This window comes from Podarcis gaigeae (genome assembly GCF_964106915.1).
Source record: "Podarcis gaigeae genome assembly, chromosome: 9".
In the NCBI taxonomy this organism is placed as follows: Eukaryota; Metazoa; Chordata; class Lepidosauria; order Squamata; family Lacertidae; genus Podarcis; species Podarcis gaigeae.
Window position 1 is genome coordinate 4,567,766 of NC_139685.1, and position 26,144 is coordinate 4,593,909.

The window sequence follows — 26,144 nt, forward strand, 5'->3', positions numbered from 1 at the left end:
GTGCGCAGTGTAGACAAAGAAGGAGCAGCAGGGAAACTGGACGGAAGCTATTCTAGAGAAAAATGTATAGGCTGAGATCTGAAGCTGTTCATTTCCTCCCCAAAGTGCTAAAAAGCTGGACTGAAAACTAGCTGAACAGTTCCTGCATTGGAATTGTTCAGGGCTTTTATATCTCTCTTATATGCTTGATAATAAGGAGCTTGGCTTTCTCCAGCATGCAGTGATTTGGGAAAGTTCCACCTTTTGAATTCTGGCCTGTTACACAGCTGCTAAAAGTGTAAGAATTGCACAAGCGAAGATGGTATTTAGAAGTGGGTATTTTAAATGAAAGCAGGGGAGGGTTTCCTGTATGTATGAGTAAGTAGACTGGACGGGTCAGAAATGTATTTTTTTTTAAGCAAAACTTACAGTGTTCACAGTTTTTGAAGTGCTTCATGTACATCAGCTCAGAAATCCATACAATGGCATTGTGAGGTAGGTTAATGTTATTGGAGATGCAAGCGGGGGGAGGCGTGTGTCTAAAGAATACTGACTTGATCAAAGCCATTTAGTGATGTTACGACAGAAATGACATTTTAACTTGGGGGCTTCTTGTTCCTGGTTTGAGGCTCCCAGTACAGTTCTACCCATATTTCTCCAGAACTTAATCCAACTCCATTAAGTTGAAATAGCTGCCAGGTAAGTATGAACCGAATTACGGCCTGGTAGTACAATTCTATGTGTGGTCTACTCAGAAACAAGGGCTACTAAATTCAATGAAATCAGTACATTGGGTTGAGGGCTGCAGTCTTTGACTTTCAAATAAGGGCCAGGGGGAAAGTGTTGAAATCACCAAATACATGAGAAAAGATGTGGTTGATTGGGACTCAAATCACAATATTTTCATTATCTTACTAGCTTTGGTGCTCAGAGGCATGTTGTAAAAGCTTGTCAACAGAAGAACTTATTGAACCTTATCAGTACAATATCTTGTAATAGCATTTGTTGAACCTTATCACAATGTTGCAATGAGGAAATAATACTGTCTCTGACTAGAGGGAGAGGTTGGTGAGAAGCAGACTTTGGCCATATGAGGAACTTTTGGCATCTGCTACCGAAAGACCTGTTGAGATATTCACCACAAGGCTCGCTTTTCATCTGCTCAGCCTTTATCTGGGTAAATGTTGGGAGCCAGGCAGAGGGCCTTCTCGGTAGTGGCGCCCACCTTGTAGAACGCTCTCCCATCAGATGTCAAGAAAACAAACAACTACCCGACTTTTAGAATACATCTGGAAGCAGCCCTGTTTAGGGAAGTTTTTAATGTTTGATCTTTTATCGTGTTTTTAATATTCTGTTGGGAGCTGCCCATAGTAGCTGGGGAAACCCAGCCAGATGGGCAGGGTAAAAACAATAAGTTGTTGTTGTTGTTGTTGTTGTTGTTGTTGTTGCAGCGGCTTCAAATTTGATAAAATTCCTACATATAATATGTGCAGTGCACTTACATTTGTACATAAAATATAATGGTTGCTGTGTGTAAATTATGGATTACATTTACACATATACCTCTATACATCAGAAAATTGCCCAAGACCATATGCAAAGTAAACTTGTATATTGTTGTTGTTTGAAGCAATCCATGTTCAAGTTGCATGCATGTGCATTCAGCCCATGATCATCCACATATAGGATGCACACTCTTTCTACATGGAAATGGTTTGCAAAATGTGTCTCCCCTCCTCCTTTCCTGTGTGGCATCATGTAGACCTCCTTCTCCCCAATTTTAGTATATGTGCTGCCGAAGCAAGCCCCCTTCTCCCCAATTTTGAAAAAACCAGTGATTAGCTTTTATTTGCTCAGAAGCCAAAACTGCCTAGTCATCATACTTTGGAGTTGAGTAGGTTGGCAAGCTGCCATCTCCTGTGGTATTTTGGCTTTAGCGGTAATTGGCTTCTGTGGTATTTTGACTTTTTGGACCTCTTTAGCTGATAGTCAGCTGTCTGGGTTATGTACCTACTCTCTGCTTCTGATATGTTGTGATCTGATCTGAACTGGTCCTTGAAGAGGTTTTCTGTGGAGCTCTGTAAGCTTTGAGTAGAGCATTACAGAAGACGTGTCCGTCTGCTCTTTGAGTGGGTAGTCATTTCTCAGAAGAGCACTGTGATACCTCAAAGCATTTCCTGTGATCTCGTAAACTCACCTCTTTTGTTTTACCACAGGAAGTGGGTCAGATTATTTTAATACAGTTAATCTAGTCTCTGTAGAGATTATGTGTGAGATTATGTGTACAATCCCCTTGTCATAGAATCATAGAATCATAGAAGAGTTGGGAGAGACCACAAGGGCCATCGAGTCCAACCCCCTGCCAAGCAGGAAACACCATCAGAGCACTCCTGACATATGGTTGTCAAGCCTCTGCTTAAAGACCTCCAAAGAAGGAGACTCCACCACACTCCTTGGCAGCAAATTCCACTGTCAAACAGCTCTTACTGTCAGGAAGTTCTTCCTAATGTTTGGGTGGAATCTTTTTTCTTGTAGTTTGGAACCATTGCTCCGTGTCCGCTTCTCTGGAGCAGCAGAAAACAACCTTTCTCCCTCCTCTATGTGACATCCTTTTATATATTTGAACATGGCTATCATATCACCCCTTAACCTCCTCTTCTCCAAGCTAAACATGCCCAGCTCCCTTAGCCGTTCTTCATAAGGCATTGTTTCCAGGCCTTTGACCATTTTGGTTGCCCTCCTCTGGACACGTTCCAGTTTGTCAGTGTCCTTCTTGAACTGTGGTGCCCAGAACTGGACACAGTACTCCAGGTGAGGTCTGACCAGAGCAGAATACAGTGGCACTATTACTTCCCTTGATCTAGATGCAATACTCCTATTGATGCAGCCCAGAATTGCATTGGCTTTTTTAGCTGCCGCGTCACACTGTTGCCGTGTCACTATCTTAAAGACACAAATCTTTAGTTGCCTGATTTTAGGCAGCCATGAAACATCTAATCCCTATTTTTTGAGTGGTGGGGAGAATGAGTCTAAAACATTTTACAAAATAACTCCCTTTTATCTTCCTTAGGAACATGAACTCCACTGAAGTGTGAGAAGGGCTGAGGAATTTATCCTGTAGGACTGAAAAGTGAAATCAAATGTATTTAAGGAAATTGGAGTTTGCAGGCAGTTAAAGTGAAAGATAATGAAAAGAAAGAAAGAAAATGCAACCTATTATTCTGCTTTATAACCAGGAGGGAGAAAAATGTAAAAAGAAAAATAGTTCCGGGTTCATTCTGCTTTCTTCAACCCCTCTAGCTCCACCTGAAGTTGTCTCTCTGGTGCACAGAGAAGAATTCTATGTCTTCATCACTTCCTTCCTTTTTTCTTCCTTCTTGTCAACTGAACCTTTTGTGATGTAGAGAGACCTCTATAGTATATTGTGCATTTCAAACATCCAACTGTACTAAGGTCAAGCAAGCTTACCTTATCTCGAAAGCTATCACATGGAAGATGGAGCAAGGTTGTTTTTTCCTGCTCTGGAGACTAGGACCCGAACCAGTGGATTAAAGTCACAAGACAGGGGATTCCGACTAAGCATCGGGGGAAACTTTCTGACAGTAAGAGCTGTTTGACAGTGGAACAGTCTCAGGAGGTTGTGGGCTCTCCTTTGCTGGAGGTTTTTAAGCAGAGATTGGGTGCACCTGTCATGGATTCCTTAGCTGAGATTCTGCATTGTAGGGGTTGGACTAGATGATCCTTGGGATCCCTTCTTACTCGACAATATGGTTCTAGGAAAGAAGTCTCCCTATTGTAGAGCCCTCCAGATGTTGTTGGATTCCAACTCCAGCAGCTCCCCTCATCCATCATTACTGATTAGGCTGTCTGGGACAACAACACTGAAAGGGCTAAAGCTCTATCATCTTTTTCTGAAGGAAGATAATGATGAAAAGCTGTCTGCCAGAAAAGATAATTTGCCATTTTCTGCTTCTCTTCTCATCAAGGAACCTGATAAGCTTCCACAGCACCACCCGCGTCTTCCAGGTATTACAGTTATAGATAGGTAGCCGTGTTGGTCTGCCATAGTCAAAACAAAATAAAAAAATTCCTTCCAGTAGCACCTTAAAGACCAACTAAGTTAGTTCTAGGTATGAGCTTTCGTGTGCATGCACACTTCTTCAGATCATATAGATAGGATTTGCACCCCACCTTGTATCTTGAACCCGAACCCCCCTTTTGCACTATGTTCCTCCCCCTTACCTTGCAAACTGACGAACCTGTGACAAATAAGACCCCCCACAACTGCGACTCTATAAAATTCTGAACTTACCTTTGGGCGGGGTTCCTCATACCTTTTGTCACCTTTGTGTAGGGAACCCGGTTGCAACGGAATAAAGGATTTGTGCTTTTAAAAAGCCACATGATTCTTTCTCTCCGTGGTTGGACATCACCCGTCTTCTCCTCCAACCGTAATGGACCCGTTTGGGACCCCGAACCCAAATTCTGAGTGTTTTACATCAGAATCAAGAACTGGGACTCTTGCCTCTGCTTTGAATTCAGTAGATGAATTCTTAAGCTCGCCACCCAACACTGCCTCAGCCTTTTCATATGGAGATGATGGCAATGCTGACTTATTTCACAGGATTGTTTTCAAGGATTTAAAGAAGGGGGGAATGCATGTGAATTGCTTTGAAAATTTGAAAATAAATGCTAAATTCTGCACACTAACAAGATACCTATTTTTGGAAATTTCTTCAATCCAGCATGATAACTCCTAAAAATAGTCCAGCTTATTCATGTTGACAGGAAATGGTTTTCTCTAAAGACCTCTGATCACAAAGTACTGTAGGTGCGTCTGAACATCAGTATCATGATTTTGTTCTATTTTTAATGTTTCATTTAGTGCAATCTTCTTCTTTGGTGATCACTCATAGCCATGTAAGATTGTCTTCCATGAACATGGTCTTAACAGTGAGTCCATAAGTCACGGTGGAGGCCAATTCTGGATCCACAAGTCCTTCCACAGTGGGGACAGATTTGTGGGCGGGAGTTGATCACGGTGAGGTTTTGCCAAATGTGCCTTCTTCTTAGCTCCTTTCTCATTTTCGCCCTGAGTTTGTGCTTCCCTGACACCTTTGGTAATGGCTGTTCTCCAACTGGAGCACTCGCAGGCCAGTGTTTCCCAGTTATCGGTGCTTATACAGTGGTGCCCCACAAGACGAATGCCTTGCAAGACGAAAAACTTGCTAGACGAAAGAGTTTTCCATTTTTCGAGGTGCTTCGCAAGACGAATTTCCCTATGGGCTTGCTTCACAAGACGAAAACGTCTTGCGGGTTTGCTTCCTTTTTCGTAAAACCGTTCATACCCAGGGAATCCACGCTCCGCAAGAAGAAAAAATCGCAAGGCGAAGCAACTCGCGGAACGAATTAATTTCGTCTTGCGAGGCACCACTGTACTACATTTCTAAAGATTTGCCTTGAGGGTATCTTTTTTCTTTTCTTGAGAGTGTCTTTAAACCCCTTTTGTTGTCCATCAGTATTTCGCTTTCCATTCTTAAGTTCGGAATAGAGTAGTTGCTTTGGAAGGTGATAATCAGGCATCCGAACAACATGACCAGTCCAACGAAGTTGATGTTGAAGAATCATTGCTTCCACACTGGTGATCTTTGCTTCTTCCAGTACACTGGCATTAGTTCGCTTCTCTTCCTCATCCCCCAATCCATGGCCTTCATTTCTCATTTTAGGCCTATTATTAATACTTCTAGTCACCAACATTATTTCAGAAGGAATGTCACAGAGCCCGTGGCATCAGTCTTGGTCTTTCTTTCGTTTGCTTGATAAGTTCCTGAGAAGGGCAATACCTCCTACCCCTTCAGTGATTCAAAGCCTGTGCTTGTGAAGGGGGAGAAAGACCTCTTTGTTCCAAGTTTCTGGCTTTGCTTCAACGACTAAACATTTTAGTGCCACAAATTCTTGCCCAGACTTCCTTTAGTCCTCCATCATGTCTGCATCACCATTTAATTAAAAACCTTTCTGGGCACTGCAACTGACCCAGTTGTGCTGAAAAATCCTCTGTGAGGTGCTCATCTCCAAAGCTAAATTTATATGTTTGTCATTCTACTTATAATTAATTATTGCTAAATTCAGCTTAAGGAAGTGTAAGTGCACTTGAAAAATGCATGGTTCCTGCTAGAACCATGTGAATCACTTAGGGCGTTTCAAGCAAGAGCCAGTTCATACAGAATCAGTTCATAAATCATTTCCGCACAATACCATTTCAGACTGCAATTTAGCAGAGGGGCTTGATGGCTCATGTTCATTTGGATACATAGTGGTCACTAGCTTTCCTTCAAGCTAAATTGTGGCACAAGAGGCTGTTGTCTGGGGGTGGGGAGGCACTTTTCTCTATCTCCTCTCCAGCTATGACCACCCCCACTTAAAACACCCCAGCATGCAGCACTTAGGCACAAGAAGGTCCCCCCCCCCACCCATAGTTGTTTTGTGTGCATAGGATGTTCATAGGAGGGTAAGAGTTCAATCTCTCCCCCTCCACTTCAATCTCTAGGAGTATCACATGTACCCTGCTGGTGCCTATGCATGAAAAAATCTATATATAATTTCAGTTGCTGAGAGAGGGTGGAAGTGTCCATGCCTACTTCTGTTTTTAATGTGTGTCACCACCAACAACAACCTAGTCCTAGATTTGAAATATCATTTACTTTCCCATTTTAAAATAGAGGAAAGGGAAAATGGAGAGTTACAGTGAAGTGTTAGAAACCCCCATCGTTCCAGGCACATTTTGCGACAGGGAGTTTCATTAGTGCAAGCAGTTTGTGAGCTCTAGGCACAGTACACCCTTTTTAATAGACATTAATTTCTTGTTTACTATGTATTTTTATTTCCAGTTTCAAATTCTGTCATAGGTTCTATGTGTGGAATAACCAACCTCAAAAAAACAAAATGCTGAAGTTTAATCAATGCATGAAAGGGTTAATACCATACAGTAAGCTGTCCTGCTAGGTTACTATGTCCACTTCCCCTCAGATTGGGAGAAGCTCAGTGTGTGAAGAGGTTGGAGCTGGTTCCTCCACCTAAACCATATGGCTCTCATCAGCCACCCGAGTTCCAATTCCAATAATTTAGGGACGATCACCACTTTGTAACTAAGCTAAATATTACTGCCCATGCAACTTTTCTGAAGGACATGAATTTTGTAAGTAAACCATTTTTAAAACTTGTCCAAAGAAACTTTGGAAAGAAACAAGCAGACATTCCGGAACTCACTTAGAAGGACATATATTTTTAAAATCTAACAATCTAACCTATATTTCCACCCTTTACTTTGCTGCATATTTTGTGATTTTAAATCTCTCCTGGGGTTCTCTCATCAAAGAGCACTTTCATTCAGGAATTCTCCTTTCTTGCTCGTTCTCTATATTGCACCAACACTATGGGTCTGAAAACTTGCAAACTTAACTGCAGTGTTTTTATTACTTCTGAAAGCCACTGAGTTTGGCATGAAAGAATGAAAGTTTTAGGTAATGTTTGCAGGGAGAACTATTTGCACACAGATTTGACATTCTTTGAATAAACATCCCCCACAAAAAGTGAGCTAAATAGCATTTGGGTCGTCCCTTTCCCCCCTACTTCCTTATTTACACACATTCATAAAGCCATTAAAAATACAGTGCTACCTCAGGTTAAGTACTTAATTCGTTCCGGAGGTCCGTACTTAACCTGAAACTGTTCTTAACCTGAAGCACCACTTTAGCTAATGGGGCCTCCCACTGCTGCCGCGCCGGCGGAGCATGATTTCTGTTCTTATTTTGAAGCAAAGTTCTTAACCTGAGGTAATATTTCTGGGTTAGCGGAGTCTGTAACCTGAAGGGTATGTAACCTGCGGTACCACTGTATAATAAATCATGAGTAATTAGAATGCACTGTGGGGTCATCAAAGTCCTCAACTAGAACATTTAACCTAAGTTCCATTCAACTCATACATGCATTTTTAAATTTAAGAGAAGTATGATGATAGGACAAAAGGGCAGATATGTCTCATTAAAATTCCACACTTAAAGCAAAAACTCAGAGTCTACTCAGGATTGATGGCTCGTATGTCCCAGTTTTCTTCTTGGTAACCCAGGAAACGCAGCATCTCTGCTCTGGACCAAGAACGGCCGCTTGGTCATTTGCCTGTAAGTTGCCATCTCATTCAGAATGTGGTTTTTAGAAATGTCTGGAAGTCAGTGCCCATTGACGGTTCTTTTGCACTTGGCAAACTGTACAGAGGTAAAATCCTCAACCTTGGATTTCAAAAAGTGCTATTTAACAAAAATGCCAAAGTGAATATTCCCATTTTTAGATGATGGATACCTCCAGGAATACTTGGGTACCCAAAGGTGGATCAAACTGAAATAAAGACAAAATGTGAAAAGTAACTTCCCCTAATTACAACTTCTTGGTTGCTGAAGTTGATTCCATCTTTCCTACAACCATCTAATTGTATACAGTCGCACCTTTACCTACTTGTGATCACAGTAGGACATGCCCTCCCCTAATTCACAACAATAACATCATGGAGCAATGCTCTAGTAGGCCAAGTGTGTCCTTATCTATAGTCAATTTCCCTCTTAGTTTAAAGGTTAAAACTTGAACCAAAGGTTCTCAAAATTCAGACCCTTGAGATAGTTAGCAGGGTTCAGGGTTCAGATTTATTGAGCAATTTTTACAGGTGTTTGTGTAGCATGGAGTCTGCCCGTAAGTCTTCAGGCTTCAGTCACGTGCACACTGTACTAATCAGGATCACTACTTCAAATGTCAGCATTTTAAAACAAATCTTTACAGCCTGGGATGACCCCTTACCGATATGCATTTATATTGTGACTGAAGCACATGTAAAAAAAATAATGTGAATTTGCTAGCTGTTTATCAGAGTGTGATATTGCCTGGGTGTGAGTTGGTGACCAATTCTGCTTTATTTATGTCATGGACTTTGTATGCAGTAATAAACCAAAGGAAAACAAAGCTTACAAAGAGGCTTTGAAAAGCCTTTTTTTTTCAGGACCTCTGAAATTGGCAAGAACTTTCAGAGGCATGCAAGAAAACCCGAAAGAGCTCTCTTTTTCTGAATTCAGCAAGCATTCAGACTTCTACGACATTTAAAGGGAGAAAGCGGGGGATGACTACTTTTCCCCAAAGCTTGGAAATGAAGTCTCCCCTCTCTTCTACCACCAGTTTAGAGTTGTATTGATGGGGTGGTACCCTTCTAAGTCCTATGCAGAGTTGACCCATTGAAATCAATGAACTTATTTGAGTCCATTGACTTCAGTTTTAAATAATGACTAATGTTGGACACCATCCTAGGTTTGTCTTGTTGCCCCCTTGTTTAGCTTACTTACAGTTGAAACAAATGTCCTGTGAACATGGAAGAAAGCAGTTTGGGGAAGTAGCTGTGGAAACAGTAGCTATACAGTACACACACCCTGGGAATCCTAATATTTATCTTCATAACTATTTGATTTTTTGCCTTCTTATTAAAAAGACAGATTTCCTTTTATCGGTAGCTAACATGGGCTACAGTCTTACTTGCACTTAACAGAGTGGGACTTACTTCTGAGCATTGCCTTGCCTTGGTAATGGACTGGATGAGAGCCAACAAACTGAAGCTCAATCCAGATAAGACCAAGGCACTGTTCATGGGTGGTTCCTTAGACCAGATGGCTGGGAGGTGGCCTGCTCTTGATGGGGTTACACTTCCTCTGAAGGAGCAGGTATGTAGCTTGGGGGTGCTCCTGGATCCTGGCCTCGGTGGTGTGGGGTGCTATCCATCAGCTCCGGCTGGTGGCCCAGCTGTGCCCCAGCCTGGACAGAGAGAACCTAACTTTTGTTGCCTATGCTCTGGTAACCTCTAGGTTAGATTACTGTGATGCAGTATACACAGGGCTGCTTCTGAAGACGGTTTGGAAATTTCAGCTGGTGTAGAATTCAGTAGCCAGAGCAAGACAGTTTGAGCATAGAACATCAATCCTGATCAGACTGCATTGGCTGCCAGCTGGTTTCTGGGCCCAGTTCAAAGCGCTGGGGTTTGCCCTATAAAGCCTTAAATGGCTCAAGACCACAATACCTCAATGACCTCCTTTCCCTGGCTCAGACCCTGCAATAATCATTTGTTGATTTCCCCCCCTCAATTTAATCATGAATTAAGATGATGAAAAATGGCGCAGAGTAGCTGATGGCAGTGGCGTAGCGTAGGGTGTGCAGGGGGGGCCGGCCGCACCGGGTGCAACATCTGGGGGGGCGTGCTCGCACTCGCAGCTCTCTGCCCCTACCGGGCTCACTCACTCTCTCTCACTGCAGTGCTGGCTGTGCGAATCCGATCCGAGCCGCCGGGTCACCGCCCACTGTGGGGGGGGGTGCACGCCAGGCGTGTGGTGCAGTGCGGAGAGCGAGGGACTATCTGGGGGAGGGACAGTGCAGCGGCCGCCCAGCGCAGCGCTGAGCGCGGGAAAGAACCACACCAGACCAGCCCAGGCAGCAGCAAGAAGAAGCTGGCAGCGGCGGCAGGTTAGGGGTTAGGGGGCGCAAATTACTTGCCTTGCCCCGGGTGCTGACAACCCACGCTACGCCACTGGCTGATGGGAAAGTCTTTGGGAAGGCACACTTGAGAACTGCATTTTGACCACCCCCACTGTTGCACTTTAGCCTCCAGAAGGTGCACTATGGGTCGATGCAGCCCCCAGCCCAAATTAGGTTAGCGCTCAAGTGCCCAAGGGAGGGGAGAGAGCGCAGAAGCCAAGACTCCTGCTGGTAACAACTGGACCTTCCCTTTTCTCTTTCTGGCTGAAGACGGCTCATTTGAAATTACAGTAATTTTGTGCAAACAAGCTCCATCAATAAGAGTCCAAACAGGCATAAATGGATAACAAAGGGAAACATTACAAAAAAACTACAGTATAAGGACCTTTCCCTCAAACATCTGTGATGTGAAAAACATATTGCCACAGGAACTTTAGTAAGAGCCCAGCTTATTGTTGTATCCATCTTTCCATATGAAAGGAAACAGACCCACAATTTTAAACCGAACAAATTTTAAACAAAACCTTTTTCTACCTGCTTTCCTACATGCTCCTCTCCCAGTTAATCCTGTGTTAGGCTAGCCAGAGAGGCTGTATACACAATACAGGTTTAAAATGCAGAGAGGTTGTCCCACTGCCCTCCACTACACTTCATGTCGTATTTGCCTGTCGTCATGTACATTGGTGTGGTAAGATTTGTTTCCAAGTTGCCCACACCAGAGGTCAGACAGCGGACATGGGCATCTTCATACAGTCTACCTCACGGGTGTCAAACACAAGGCCCGTGGGCCGAATCCGGCACACCAGACCTCGTCATGTGGCCCGTGTAGCCGCCGCCGGCCGCCAGCCTTCACCTTTTATTCTCGTTGTTGTTTTTTTTACAAGAAAGCCACCTCTTCAGCGCATGCGCGGCAGCCTACAAGCCAGAGAACGTCTGCCCTCTAGCGGCGCCGGCCGTTCTACACAGGAAGCCTCCACTTTACATAGTATAGTATAGATACAACTGGCCCTTTGAGGGTGATCAAACTGTTGATGCGGCTCCCGATGAATTTGAGTTTGACACCCCTGGTCTACCTTTTCAAATGGAATCAAGACTGGTTTGTGGGGGAATGCACCCAAACTCAGCATTTCTCAAGAAGCTACAGGACAGAGGGGGATTGTGGCTAGTATCATGTGTACATAGCTTGGGAGTGTGCTGGATGCAGAGTAAATGGGAATGTGTACATAGCCATAGTGACTGGAGAAAAGTCATCCAGTTAACTTCCTGGCTGAGTTGGAATTTGAACTGAGTTCGACACTTTGACCACTGGCTACATAAAATGCAAAGTAGGGACAGCGGATAGAATAATACAAAGAGGATCCTGACCTATAAATTCAAGCCTGAACAAGCAATAAGCCTACTGGTGCTGAATTAGGAAGCTCTTTAACCAGCAATGGATCTCCATCTGGGGGAAAGTCAGACGAATCTCATGGAGCAGGGAGTTCCACAGCCTCGCACATCCTGACCTTGGATGATGACTGGATTCAGTAGACTTGCACAGTTTGTACACCACCAGTTAGTTATGTTCAGTGGTGGACCTACATTTTGGGGGCTTTGACTGGTTATGGGGGCTGCTTTGCAACCAGCCACGAGGTCTGGGTAACCACTGTTACCTTTTTCAGTGGGGTTGTTCCGTGAAGATAACCACACCTTCATTGTCAGGTGGCTGAGGAGGGGGCGTGTTTGTGTTTCCCAGCAAATATTTCTTCTGCACTTCTGTCTCTCTCTGGCTGCTTGTATTTCCTTATCTGGAAAAGCTTCATGGGAGAGAATACCTCATGATGTCTTTCCTGAAGGTTCAACTGAAATGTGGAAAGATGGGAGAAATTATTTTGTAAAATTAGTGCAAAGACATCCACAAATGCCACTTGGCCACCTCAAAAGTAAGGTATTCACAACAAAACCCCTACACCCCACCCCCATGATAAAGTGTTATTTTACTTTTGATAATGATCAAATGCAACTTCTGTTCTTATTAATTGATGGATGATACTTTGCAGTGGGGGGCGGAGAGAACACACTGCTAGTTTTAACTATGCTGCTACAAATGTTGCTTTCGGTGTCTCTTTCTCTTCCTCTCTCTTCCACATGGTGGCTGTATATATAAACTGATATACACTTTCATAGGAAGATAAAGAGAGCTCAAGCTGCAAAAGATTTGGGGAGTTTTTACGGTTCTTCTCTAACTACAGTGGTACCTCTGGTTACGTACTTAATTCGTTCTGGAGATCCATTCTTAACCTGAAACTGTTCTTAACCTGAAGCACCACTTTAGCCAATGTGGCCTTCTGCTGCCGCCGCGCCGGCGGAGCACGGAGGGGTTGGACTCGATGGCCCTTGCGGTCTCTTCCAACTCTATGATTCTACGATTCTATGATTCTCTGCTCATCCTGAAGCAAAGTTCTTAACCCAAGGTAATATTTCTGGGTTAGTGGAGTCTGTAACCAGAAGCCTATGTAACCTGAAGCATATGTAACCCAAGGTACCACTGTACACAGAAAAAACAAATAGTTGCTTTTTCCTGTTGCAGTTCCCCAGCAATGCAAAAAGCAATAATTCAGCCCTCCCCCAGAAAGATTCTGCCCTGTCAGGCTGCATCTATTTTGGTGATGGTTTTTGATATATAAAAAACTAAACATAATCATCGTCATTAATCTGAATGGTTCTGGGGCAGTAGGAAAGTTTAAACTTCTCCACCCAGCCCAGTACCCTGATAAAGATGCAAATTGTCCTCTCCCTTGTTATCAGATTAACTACTTATCTCTTATCAAGATGCATATTACGACCTGGAGCCAGGGTGGAGGAGATTTCCTTTTCGGCTGCTTTGTACAGAATTGGATCAGCAGACTCCGGGAGGGCCTGTGTGTTGTGTACAAGGGGGCAAAGCCTACTTTTGGCCAAACCCATCACTGGTATGGAGGGTTTGTCAAGGGTGAATATGAGCCTTGGGTCAAAATAGGTAAGCCTGTAACTTACCTGGTTAGACACCCCCATCAAATATTATACATATTATACATATATATATATTATATATATATGTGGGATTCTCTACAGCAGAGGTTCTCAGACCATAAGGAAGTGCTCCTTCATTATGGAGTCTGCAGGGTACACTCTCCAGTATGTTTTCACAGAAGCCAGGTCTAGTATTTTGAGGGCAAGAGTGTTTCTCATTGACCCCAAGGAGCATCTGTTGCTGCCCACCTTTTCCCAATGATGTCATGTCTCTGCTTGAAATGTTGCCCCACAGCAAGCAAATGTGCCCTATTCTTTCTCTGTTGGTACAGTGTATGTTTCTCACTGTTGCTCTGAATATCAGCCTCCAGATAAAAGTAAAGGGACTCCTGACCATTAGGTCAAGTCGTGGCCTATTTATCTACTTGCACTTTGACGTGCTTTTGAACTGCTAGCTTGGCAGGAGCAGGGACCGAGCAATGGGAGCTCACCCCGTCACGGGGATTCAAACCGCTGACCTTCTGATCTGCAAGTCCTAGGCTCTTTGGTTTAACCCACAGCGCCACCTGCGTCCCAGCCTCCAGATAAAGCAGCATTAATTTCAATGTAACTTCCACCTCCACAGTTGAAAGAGAAAAGAATGAGACTCAAGCATGTTGGTTAGCCTACTGTTATGCCATAGTTTACTATGACTACTGCTTTTAGTCAAAGTAACCCTCTTAATCAGAAGTACATTTCTTGGGCTGTTCAGGAGAGGGAAAGGCAGGTTGTCGGACTTCCATTATGCTTAGGAATTAGGAGTGCTTTCTCACTATCCAAATACTATTTTCTATCATTCACATTTAATAGTGTCAGGCTGAACAGCAGCCATTCTCAAAGACCCCTGTGTTTGTTTGTTTGTTTGTTTGTTTGTTTTACAGAGACAGAGACTGCCTCAAAATTTGGGAGCTATTTCAAAATGCCTTTATGTACAAGCATCCATGCAGGGCGACAGAGGAAGATTTCCAGCCTCTGATGGACCTGGCCAGACAATCCATCCCATGTAACAAGGTAGTTATTTTGTGCTTGTTAATTTCTCAAGAAATATTATTAAATAATATTTTGAATTAAATTGTAATCAAGATGTTGACTTAAAAACTGTTTGGGATGAGGGTAAGGCAGTTAATTTATTCAGAAATGTGCATACCAAGGGAAAGTAAGGAAATGTAAGAATTGGAACTATCTGACAAATGAATAAAGAAAGAGAAAGAAGTGGTTACAGATGCAGGAAATAAAGAGAAACTTCAAGAGATTAATTTATTACAGATACAATATTCAATGCTTGTAAACCAATAAATAGAAAGGAAAATTAAGTTTGTAAAACAAAGGAATTTTTAATTTGCAAATAAGCCAGGAAAGTTACTGGCATGGCAACTTTAAAAAGAGAGTAGACAAAGATTAATTAATGAGCTGGTGAAGGATGGAGTACACGTAAACAATCCAAAAGAAATCAGACAGGAATTTGTGAGGTTTTACATAGATGTGTTGGGACGCGGGTGGCACTGTGGGTTAAACCACAGAGCCTAGGACTTGCCGATCAGAAGGTTGGCGGTTTGAATCCCCGTGACGGGGTGAGCTCCCGTTGCTTGGTCCCTGCTCCTGCCCACCTAGCAGTTTGAAAGCACGTCAAAGTGCAAATAGATAAATAGGTACCGCTCCGGCGGGAAGGTAAACGGCATTTCCGTGCGCTGCTCTGGTTCACCAGAAGCAGCTTAGTCATGCTGGCCACATGACCCGGAAGTTGTACGCCGGCTCCCTTGGCCAGTAAAGTGAGATGAGCGTCACAACCCCAGAGTCGGCCACCACTGGACCTAATGGTCAGGGGTCCCTTTACCTTTTACATAGATGTGTATAAAAGAGAGAGAGAAGACTTTAAACTTATAGAGAATTATATAGAGCGAAGTAAATTGGGTAATATTTTGAGAGAAAGCGCAGAGCTATTAAATACGCCGATCTCCACGATGGAAGTACATCAGGTGATAAGCCAGGGAAAATCTGGGAAAGCCCCGGGACCAGATGGGCTCCTGGTGGAGTACTATAAAAAGTTTCAGGATGAGTTAGGCCTATACCTAAAATATATTATGAACAAAGTGTTAGAAACAGGACAAGCACCAGAAACTTGGAAGGAGGCTTATATCACTTTGATACCCAACCAAGATAAAGACATGACAAATCCCAAAAACCTCTGCCTGATATAGCTATTAAACTGCAATTGTAAGTTATCTGCAACAATATTAGCAAATAGACTCAAAAAATTATGAGTGACTTAATATGTGAGGACCAAGCAGGCTTTCTCCCCAGAAGACCATTAAAAGATAATGTTAGGAATATTATAAACATAATAGAATACCTAGAAGTGCATAACGAAAAACAGGCAGCATTGATATTTCTGGACACGGAGAAGGCATTTGACAATGTGTCTTGGATATTTATGAAAAGTCCTGAAGAAAATGAATTTAAAGGCTATAGAAGCAATATATACTGAACAATGAGCAAATATTATTGTAAATAAAACTATATCTGATGGGTGTACAGTTATGAAAGGAACCAGACAAGGCTGCCCATTGTCCCCATTATTGTTTATTTTGATTTCAGAAGTATTGGCACAAAGATAAGAATGAATGACAAAAGAAGAGATATAAGAGTGGATCAGCAAAATTCTAAGTTAAAAGCATATGCAGATGATATCATTTGACCTTAGAAAACCCACTAGAAAGTGTACCAGCAGTACTGGAAGATATAAGGGAATTTGGTAATCTAGCAGGCTTTAAACTGAATAAACAAAAAACAGCAATGTTAGTCAAAAATATGGATTGTCCCCTTACAAAAGACTTAGAAAGAACTAGTGATATAAAGAGTGAAAAGAAAGTGAAATACCTGGGAATTTGGTTAATGGCGAATAATCGCAACATCTTTAATGGTAACTATGTAAAGGTTTGGAAAGAAATTAAAAAAGACCTGAAAATCTGAAGTAGAATGCAAATGTCTTTGCTGGACAAAATTTCGGCTATAAAAATGAACATAGTCCCACAATACTAATCCTATACCAGACAGTACCTATAGTTAATGGCATTTGAAACTTCAAGGAATGACAGAAAGTGCTTTCTAAGTTTATTTGGCAGGGGAGAAAATCCAGGATAAAACATAAAATTATGATTGATACCAAAGAGCGAGGCAGTTTTGCTCTCCCTGACTTACAATTATGTTTATGTTGAAAGAATGGATTTTACTAAAGAATAGCCACTTATTAGATCTAGAAGAGCACAGGAAGGCCTGAAACTGGGAGGAGGAATTGGCAGAAATACCCCCCTCTACATGTAAGCATAACTGTATAATGAGCAAGGGGGGGGGGGAGGTCACAGGAGTTCATGGAGCAAACATTGCACTAAAAACAAAACAACAAAACCTACCCATTCTTACTACCAAGACTTTTTGTTCTTATCTGTACAGATGCCCAAATATTTTCTGCCACTACTTCTGGGTCTCTTGCCCCATAAGACACACAAAAAACCCAAAAACCATCCAAAAGCTTTCAGCCCAAAGCTGAAAACTGTGGAGAGAAATGGAAAGAGGGGGGGTTTATATTACTGTTATAGTTCAGGAAATGTGTCAGAGCTAGGAATTCAATATTGACACTTTACTTACAGTCGCTGTTTTGGAGCAAGACAAAAGACCTTGTACACCGTTACACAAAAACTAATTGTGATTTCCTCACATTGGAAGACACTTTACTAGGCTACATGGCAGATGGGCTCTCATGGTGTGGAGACCCCTCCAGCCCAGGTAAGAAGAGTGTCCTATTCTCTACCCCCCCCCAAAAAAAAGAGATTTAGGGTTCCCCCCTTCTGGTATGGGGGAGGGTTTGAATTCTATCCTTTAAGAAGGTTTGAAGGAGAAAGGATATAATAATGTATTGTTAACAGTTATCCAGTGATTGAAAGATGCAACTTCAGAATAAAAGAAAAGAAATCAATGCCATGGAAATAATGTACAATAGATGCTCTGTATGGTGTGTAGACATCAAATTCACCCTCACCCCTACTTTCCAGTTGTAGCGGAGGCATTGCACTGTTATAAGAAAAACCTGCTCCTTTTCCTTTATGGGGTCTCTAAGAGCCTGTAAAGAGTCCTTAAGTGGGTTTCCTGTTGGTAGGAGAAAGTAGCAGAGGCCAACCAAGGAATATTGAGAAGCAAAGCAGCTAGTCAGCGTGATCTTTATTAATCTGTTGCAACAGGGTGCTCACTACCACATGCAGGAGGGAGGAGGAACCCAGAACAATGGTGTGCAAACCTTTCTATAGACTTTTGAAATTGCCCACCCTGTAGCCCAAGGTAAAGGTAAAGGGACCCCTGACCATTAGGTCCAGTCGTGGCCGACTATGGGGTTGTGGTGCTCATCTCAATTTATTGGCCGAGGGAGCCGGCGTACAGCTTCCGGGTCATGTGGCCAGCATGACTAAGCCACTTCTGGCGAACCAGAGCAGCACACAGAAACGCGTTTACCTTTCCGCCAGATTGGCACCTATTTATCTACTTGCACTTTGACATGCTTTCGAACTGCTAGGTTGGCAGGAGCAGGAACTGAGCCACGGGAGCTCACCCTGTCATGGGGATCTGAACCGCCGACCTTCTGATCGGCAAGTCCTAGGCTCTGTGGTTTAACCCACAGTGCCCAAGACCAACCCCCAAAACATCAGACATGCTTCACAGGAGGCGGTCTCCAGCAGAAATCCTGTTTGCCAGGATACCTGATAATGGTCACTGATTGCTTTACCTGGGCAGCCTGGCCACTCTTTTGTGATGGCAAATACTTTTAGTTCCTGAATCCAGGTCACAGGCTCACCCTATTCATACACAAATACGCCCTTAAGACAGGATTTCTAAGCAAAAAGACAAAGGGAAGGCTTTCCCCATTTCCTCCCTCCTTGGGGAGAAATATATTGAGGTCAATTTGGGAGAGTTAAAACTATTTCAGACACGTGGTTTATATACTTACGTACCGGTATGTGTTTGCCTTGTACATTTATGAACGTTTATTTTCTACTTGAGACCCTAAAATTCTTACTTTCCAGTTGTAGCAGAGGCATTGCATTAAAACTTAGTTCTTCTTCCCTCCCCTCTGATAGGGCACAATATATCAGTCTTGTATTTATGCTCAAACTGTATTTATTATAGGAGTCAACTATGAATCTTGCCCCGAATGGACTGAGTGTGAGAATAACCCTAGTTCAATGTACTGGAAAATGTCATCCAAGATGGTATGTTCTATGCAACCCAGGTTAGCGATACTGAAATATATATAATGCTTCACTAATACACAATTGAATTAAAATTAATGGCTAATAAAACAGAATCGTATCCCTTAACCCAGGGATAGCCAAGTTGGTGCCGCCAAGATGCTGTTGAATCACAATTCTCTCGCCAGCCTCTGCCAGCACAGCAAATCGTCAGGGAAGATGAGAGTTGCAGTCCAACAAAATTTAGAAGGCACTCTATTGGCTCCCCCAATATGGTTGGGCATTTTGAAATTAACACCACTTGCAGAACCTGGGGAATCTTTTCTTCACTTAGGCAAACTCATAAAATTGGTGGCGGTTGAAAGGTCAAAACTGTAAGTGCATACAAGGTATTGAGCAGGTTCTCTTGTTACATTAAACTATGTTTTCAAATATGTTTTAGTTTGCAGAAGCAGCCTGTGGTATAACTCAAGTGATGCTTAATGGGTCCATAGAAGCTGGAGCATTCAGAAACGACAGGTATTTTCCCACTTGACTGTAATGTCATTGTGATATGCCTGTGTATATCTTCCTGATGTTCCCAAAGTGAATTGATAGACGTGGTATTTTTGTGGATTAAGAAGGCAGCCATACTGCTTCCAGGTAGGTTGTTCTTACTCTTGATTGATGGAAAGGTAAATAAAGACTCATAATAAACAAACTAGCTTTATTGCTGTCAATAAGAGTCAACTTAACATAGCTCATTAGCCTTATCCTGGCCTTTAGACATGTATTTTAAGGACTCGCCCTATGCTTGTGATTTTAAACTGTTTTTAACATTGTAGTTTAAATTGTTGTGATCCACCCTAACACCTCAGAGTGAAGGATGGGTAATTAATCAAAATCATATATATATACATACATACATACATATTTATCTTCTGAAATTGCTAGGCAATGGCAATGAATAACATCTATAAAGATTTTTATCTGATATGTTTTATTGAGGCTGGTAAACATCTGAGCTCTTTTCTTATGCTCATGCTCTTTCAGCATTTTTGGCAGTGTTGAAGTTGTTAACTTAAATCCGAATAAAGTCTCCAAGATGCAGATTTGGCTTATGCAGGACATTGATGGACCACAAAGGTATGTTTTGATAATGCAGAATATAATAACTCTCTATATCTAGGGTTCAGTTAGAAACAGACTACTACAACATGGCATATCCTTATCCAACAGACATGCTGGTTTTCCAAGAATGATACCTTCTTTGTTAGCAGTATTGTTCTGCTATCTCAGAAAAAGCTCAGTTTAGGCAGTCATTTTAAAGGTGTTTTTTGGGGGGTGGGGTTGGCTGCTGCTGTTGTTAAATTAAGCACTTTTGAAAATTATTTATCTGGTACTTTGATATGCAATCTATCCTACATATTAAGTGCATTTAAAAAACCATGCATATTTTCTTTTGTCATAATTTTTGGCACAGCCTTTGTCTTTTGGCTGGAGACAAATTACAGTAGATACTGAAAACTTCTATCAGTTTAATGTCATGAATTCCATGAAGAAACCAGTGTGAAATGGGTGTTGTGTGACATCCTTAGGCTTCCTCACTCCCAGACCTACAATTTGAAGTGTTACCTGGAGAGACAGAAAGAGCACCTGTTCAAGTCTGCGGGCCACATCTACCCAAAGAGTTGAAAAGGGCACTGTGGGGTCCTCAGTGAACTGAGGACAATGGTCATCTCTGTTCACAGTTTTGCCTGTTGTTTCAAAAACCCATCACTTTTTTCCTGGGGGGGACACAGGGGTACACATACCCCTAAACATTTTGTGAATCTAAATTTGGTCTCAGTGAGGGGCAGTATTTCAATATGAGTAGTAAAATGAGAATACCCCTAAACATTTTTTTAAAGGAAAAAAAGCACTGCAAAAGCCTGTTCAGTAAGAGATGAACATGCACAAAAGAAGGCAAAGTTGGCTATCAGGAGAAATAACGCCTCTCTTGTCTCTCTTGAACTATTGTCTATCTCTACTGTTTGCCTATCATGTGCTGTACATACTCGGGAGAAGTTAATGGATTTGGTTGCAGTGCTGCCTCTTGCCAGTAGAGGACATCTGCATCACACAAATGGATTTTGCTTTTATACTTCAGGGAGGTGGATGAGTTTCTAAGGGTAGATAAAAAGTGTGCGTATCAGTGGCCTACATCATCATCGTTATTATTATTATTATTATTATTATTATTATTATTATTATTATTATTATTTGTTGTTGTTGTTGTTGTTGTTGCTGTTGTTGTTTAGTTGTTTAGTCGTGTCTGACTCTTCGTGACCCCATGGACCAGAGCACACCAGGTACTCCTGTCTTCCACTGCCTCCCGCAGTTTGGTCAAACTCATGCTGGTAGCTTCAAGAACACTGTCCAACCATCTTGTCCTCTGTCGTCCCCTTCTCCTTGTGCCCTCCATCTTTCCCAACATCAGGGTCTTTTCCAGGGAGTCTTCTCTTCTCATGAGGTGGCCAAAGTATTGGAGCCTCAGCTTCAGGATCTGTCCTTCTAGTGAGCACTCAGGGCTGATTTCCTTCAGAATGGAGAGGTTTGATCTTCTTGCAGTCCATGGGAGTCTCAAGAGTCTCCTGCAGCACCAGAATTCAAAAGCATCAATTCTTCAGTGATCAGCCTTCTTTATGGTCCAGCTTTCACTTCCATACATCACTATTGGGAAAACCATAGCTTTAACTATACGGACCTTTGTTGGCAAGGTGATGTTGCTGCTTTCTAAGATGCTGTCTAGGTTTGTCTTTGCCAGTGTGGTGTAGTGGTTAAGAGCAGTAGACTCGTAATCTGGGGAACCTGGTTCGTGTTTCCGCTCCTCCACATGCAGCTACATGAAGTCTCTCAGTCCCACTCACCTCACAGAGTGTTTGTTGTGGGGGAGGAAGGGAAAGGAGAATGTTAGCCGCTTTGAGACTCCTTCGGGTAGTGATAAAGCGGGATATCAAATCCAAACTCTTCTTCTTTTTCTTCTTTTCTCCCAAGGAGCAGGTGTCTTTTAATTTCATGGCTGCTGTCACCATCTGCAGTGATCATGGAGCCCAATAAAGTAAAATCTCTCACTGCCTCCCTTTCTTCCCCTTCTATTATTATTAATATATCACTCATCTGTCTGGGTTCTCCCAGCCACTCTGGGTGATATCAAACATTAAAAGGTTCCCTGAACAGGGCTGCCTTCAGATGTCTTCTAAAAGTCAGATAGTTGTTTATTTCCTTGACATCTGACAGGAGGGTGTTTCACAGGGTGGGCGCAACTACCGAAAATGAAGAAGAGGAGGAATGAAGGAAAATTATGAGACTGAGGGGAAAAAGAGAAAGAAAGGGACAGCTGAAAAGAGAAAATGCTAGAGGGCAATAGTTGAAAGAGAAAGGAGCAGATAGCAACAGTGTCTCAGTTTAATAATAATTTGAGATTTTTCATACAAGATTAATATTGTACCGTTTCATCAACATTTCATTTAGAGAGCTTTGGAGAGCTCTGCATGCAATGCTTAGAAATGTTTTGCAAGTGTAGCTCTTACCGTTTGCCCTGCGCTTTTCTGGTCTGTTTCTGGGCACATTTTTTTCTTCCCTGGCGCTTCCCCCAGAAAAACCTGATCTTTACCACTCAATCGAAGCAAATAGCAATCTGGGTTTCCCCTGGAATGCCATTTGCTCCGATTCAGCTGTCAATAGTGGGATTTTGCCGGGCAAAAGAGAAGTGTGTTTGTAGTAGCTGTTAGTGCTTACTGTCAACTATCCTTCAGTGTATAGTTGGAATAGTTATTCAAGAATGTCGGGAGATTAAATTATTCTGCTCCCTTCAGAGCAGCAGAAGTTCCTTACATTTCCCAAACTCACTACTTTCCTATGCCTTTTTAAATGGTTCAGCACTTTTTAAATAAACAGTTATTCTGGAATCTGGATATTATGGCATACTGAGGGAGGGATTTCGATTTTTATATCCCCTTAGCCCCCTCCCCCGTTGAAGTGTTTCTTGTGATTAACAACTGCAGGAGGGGGCAGAGCTGGGCTACTCTCTGGCTGCACCTGCTTCTGCTATCTCCTGCTTCGCTCATTCCTTAGCTGTCCACACACTGGTGGAATATATCTGCCATGGGGAAGACTTCTAAGTGCCCTCAGGCTCTCCTTCTTGTCTAGAAACTTGTACAGTCAGGATCCACATCACCCAGAGAGTCTATGCAAGTTGAGCAGGCTTCCTTGCTGCAGACATTCCCCCAGCATGTAGCCCCTAGGGACATGGCAGCTAGCCTGAGCCTACCCATTCATGTGATTTTTATTTGTATGAGGAAGAACATGTCAGAGGAAATGAAGACTCTGGAGCTCTCGAGAACTTTTATGGGTCATGCAGCAAGGACAGGTGTACTTGCCCTCTCTTAAAATGCTTTTACTAGTTCCTTTACAGTTAATTTGTAAACATTACAGGACCGACGGACATACAAATTTCATTCTAAATGGAAATGTGATTGCTTTTATTTCCAGTGAAACTTGCACGGGCCAATCCATTTTAAAGCTGAAAGCTATCCTGGAAAGCCGAAAGATAAGTGTCTCTTGTGAAGATAATTACAGGTAATTTTGCGTACCGGGTTATCAACATGTTTTTAAACAGTGAAGGCAAAATTAGATGTATGGAGGGGCATAAATCACGCATACCCATTCACTTGGATATAAGGGGAGGGTGGGAGTCTACCCCAAAAAACTGGAGTGGTGAGCCTTTCTGCCCTTTACCCTAGTTGTTCCGGGGTGTGTGTATGTGAGGTTTTTTCATCCTTTGAAATTCAAAGTATGGCCTTTGTGCAAATAAGAATCTAGAGATGGAATAGTGTCATAACTGCTTAATTTCTTAAAGGAGACGTTTCAGTAGGGTGTTTCAGTTCAGAAAAGCTTTGATTCCTCTGTAAGAGCTGATTGTTAGCTCTTGGTGCTTCTGCAGCCCAACCTGTTTTTTGCTGCAGTAGCGGCACCAAAGAGACCTCCCCAGAGTGCAAGCCGGGGCAGTCTTGATGGAGGTTCTGAGCTGCCGTGGGGACCAGACCTCCCTCTCATCCTTGCTGATGTGGACTAAAGGAAAGCAGAGCAGCACGTTTGGCCCAACCTGTGCAGATACTTAACTTTCCAGCCTTATAGGGCAATGAAAGCTTTCTGAAACTGTGGTTCACAGTTTATTCCAGGGGTCGGCAAAGCTGCAAAGCCTTGAGCCGGTAAACTGCTCCCAAAACCTTGGGGCAGGCCGGAGTAGGCGCATGGGTGCGGGCGGGCGCACATGCGCACATCCCGATTTCCTTGCTGCCAGAGGTGGTGGTGTAGGAGGTGTCCGCAGCTTCCTATTGGCTGCAGGAGCTTCCTGCAGCCAATAGGAAGCTGTGGCTGTGCCACACTGCGCCAGTTTAGCTCCGTGCGGGGACTGGCTGAGTGGGCAGGGCTAGTTAAATGACCACCCCCAGGGCAGATGTGGCCCAGGGGCCATAGTTTGCCGGCCCATAGTTTATTCTGTTATATGAAACAATGGAATAGCCCTCATGTTGTCAAGACAGAAAGACAGGAATATCTGAGATTATTCAAGTAATTATTTTATTAAATGGCACCTGTGCTCTTCAGCACTGTCTTTGACTAAAACAGTCATTAAATGCAAATGAAGTTGCTAGTGTATTTCTTATGTCTTGTAACAGGCCAGTTCGGTTGCTTCAGTGTACCAGTAATCCTGGCCACTCCAGCTGTGATGTCTGTTCCTGAAAACATGGTAGGTACCCTATGCTGCTTATATTGTTGTTCAACTTTGTATAATATGGAATGGCGTTTCTAGAGGGAGTCAGATATAAAAGCTCAACTAGCTATCATTGTAAAAGACCTGTGTAGTTTAAACCCAGGCCTGCTACAAACTAGATCCAGACTAATTTAAATTCCACTTTCAAAGGGTCTACTTTAAGCATGAAAATCTTTGGGTCCAGTTCATAGAGAGAAGGGGCTGGAAGGGAAGAATGGAAAACTCTTCTCCTACTGTTTGTCATCCAAGAGAATGGAAAGATTCGATAGGCGGTTTTTATTTATTTAGTGCATTTATCTTCTGCCCTTCTTCCAAGGATCTCCAAGTGACAAACTTCTTCTCCCTGCCATTTACTTTCACAAAAATCCTGTGAGGTAAAAGTTAGACTGAGAGATACTTACTGGCCCAATATTGCCTAGGGAGCTAAGTGGGGATTTGAACATGAGTCCAGATCAACACTCCAACCTCTGCAACAAAAGTGGGGAACCTCCATCCTGTGGGTCAGATTTGGTAAGGTAGAACTCTCCATTTTAACTGCAAGGCTGTATTCTCCAAACCACACCTACCTACCCCACATCTGACATAATATGTGGTGTTAGATGTGGGGTAGATGTCATGCCCGTGGCTGGAAAGAAGTCCCTATGCATCAGTTCCTTGCTTCACCCACTTGTCAGTCACTTGGCATCATTATGGAGAGATCAAGATTGGCCTGCCAGGCCAAAACTGTTGCCCAATCCTGCACTACACCACATTAGCTCTCTTGTTTCAGCTACTGATGAGGATAAACAAAGGGCCCATTACAGCCCCTGTAGTTAATGCTAGGCTTTCCCTTGTGCTCATTACTGCAGAGGACCTCAGTATTGGAGGAAGACAAAGAAGAGAAAATCCACACACTTGAAGCAAGACCCAAAAATGTCACAGCAAATGATCTCTGGACAAAAAGGAGCAAGAAGTTCTCTACAGCTAACAAGACTCTCAAGAGCTAACAAGATTTTTTTTATTTTTTTATAATAAAATTTTATAATAAAATTGCTAGGCAACAGAGTTAAACAGGAGGTGGCAAACAAGCCAGTGGATCTAAAGGGAAAGAGGCCAAGGGGTGCTCCAAAATCCGTTGCTGCCTAGCACAGGGGCAAGGGAAGCAGCGGGAGGAAGCCTCAAGGGGACCAAAGACAGGCTACTTCTCAAGCCAACCTTGGGGGGGGGGCGGCGGCGAACGGGGGACCAGGCCTGTTGTTCTTGGCAGGTTCCTCCAAATGGTGGGCCTGGAGTAATTCTGGCCAGATGAGGAGCCAAGGGATAGATGCCCCTGAAGCCAAGGGATAGAGGCCCCTACACCCATAGCCCTCTGGAATCAGACCACAAGATTGCAGAAATGACCAATGTTCCTTCAGCTCTTGAGCAGAGGAGGTACCAAGCGCTCCTTCCTCTCAGCCCAGAAATGAGTCTGTTGGGCTACAGAGTGGAACCTGAAAGGAGGAAGAGGTGGGCATCCTGTGGGAGGAGGCTGGCATTGGAAAGGGTGCAGGGAGGGTGGGCGGGGGAGA

The 26,144-nt window shown here is 43.0% G+C and overlaps 1 protein-coding gene across 3 annotated transcripts in view; it reads left to right on the forward strand.

Annotated features, from left to right (window-relative positions):
* The window catches only part of LOC310825198 (ADP-ribosyl cyclase/cyclic ADP-ribose hydrolase 1-like), a 28,173-nt gene extending 2,275 nt beyond the window's left edge, over positions 1–25,898 (forward strand). For 2 of the 3 annotated variants that reach the window (XM_083698455.1, XM_083698454.1), the window contains 8 exons: positions 14,448–14,577; positions 17,214–17,349; positions 18,742–18,824; positions 19,246–19,322; positions 19,836–19,928; positions 23,316–23,402; positions 24,503–24,573; positions 25,446–25,892. In XM_083698455.1, coding sequence (XP_083554581.1) covers positions 14,448–14,577; positions 17,214–17,349; positions 18,742–18,824; positions 19,246–19,322; positions 19,836–19,928; positions 23,316–23,402; positions 24,503–24,566 — 670 coding nt within the window. In that variant the 3' untranslated portion in view covers positions 24,567–24,573; positions 25,446–25,892. Of the gene's footprint in view, positions 1–14,447; positions 14,578–17,213; positions 17,350–18,741; positions 18,825–19,245; positions 19,323–19,835; positions 19,929–23,315; positions 23,617–24,367; positions 24,574–25,445 lie in introns of all 3 variants that reach the window. The other variant, XR_014555157.1, reaches the window with a different exon arrangement.
* The last annotated feature ends 246 nt before the right edge of the window (positions 25,899–26,144 follow it).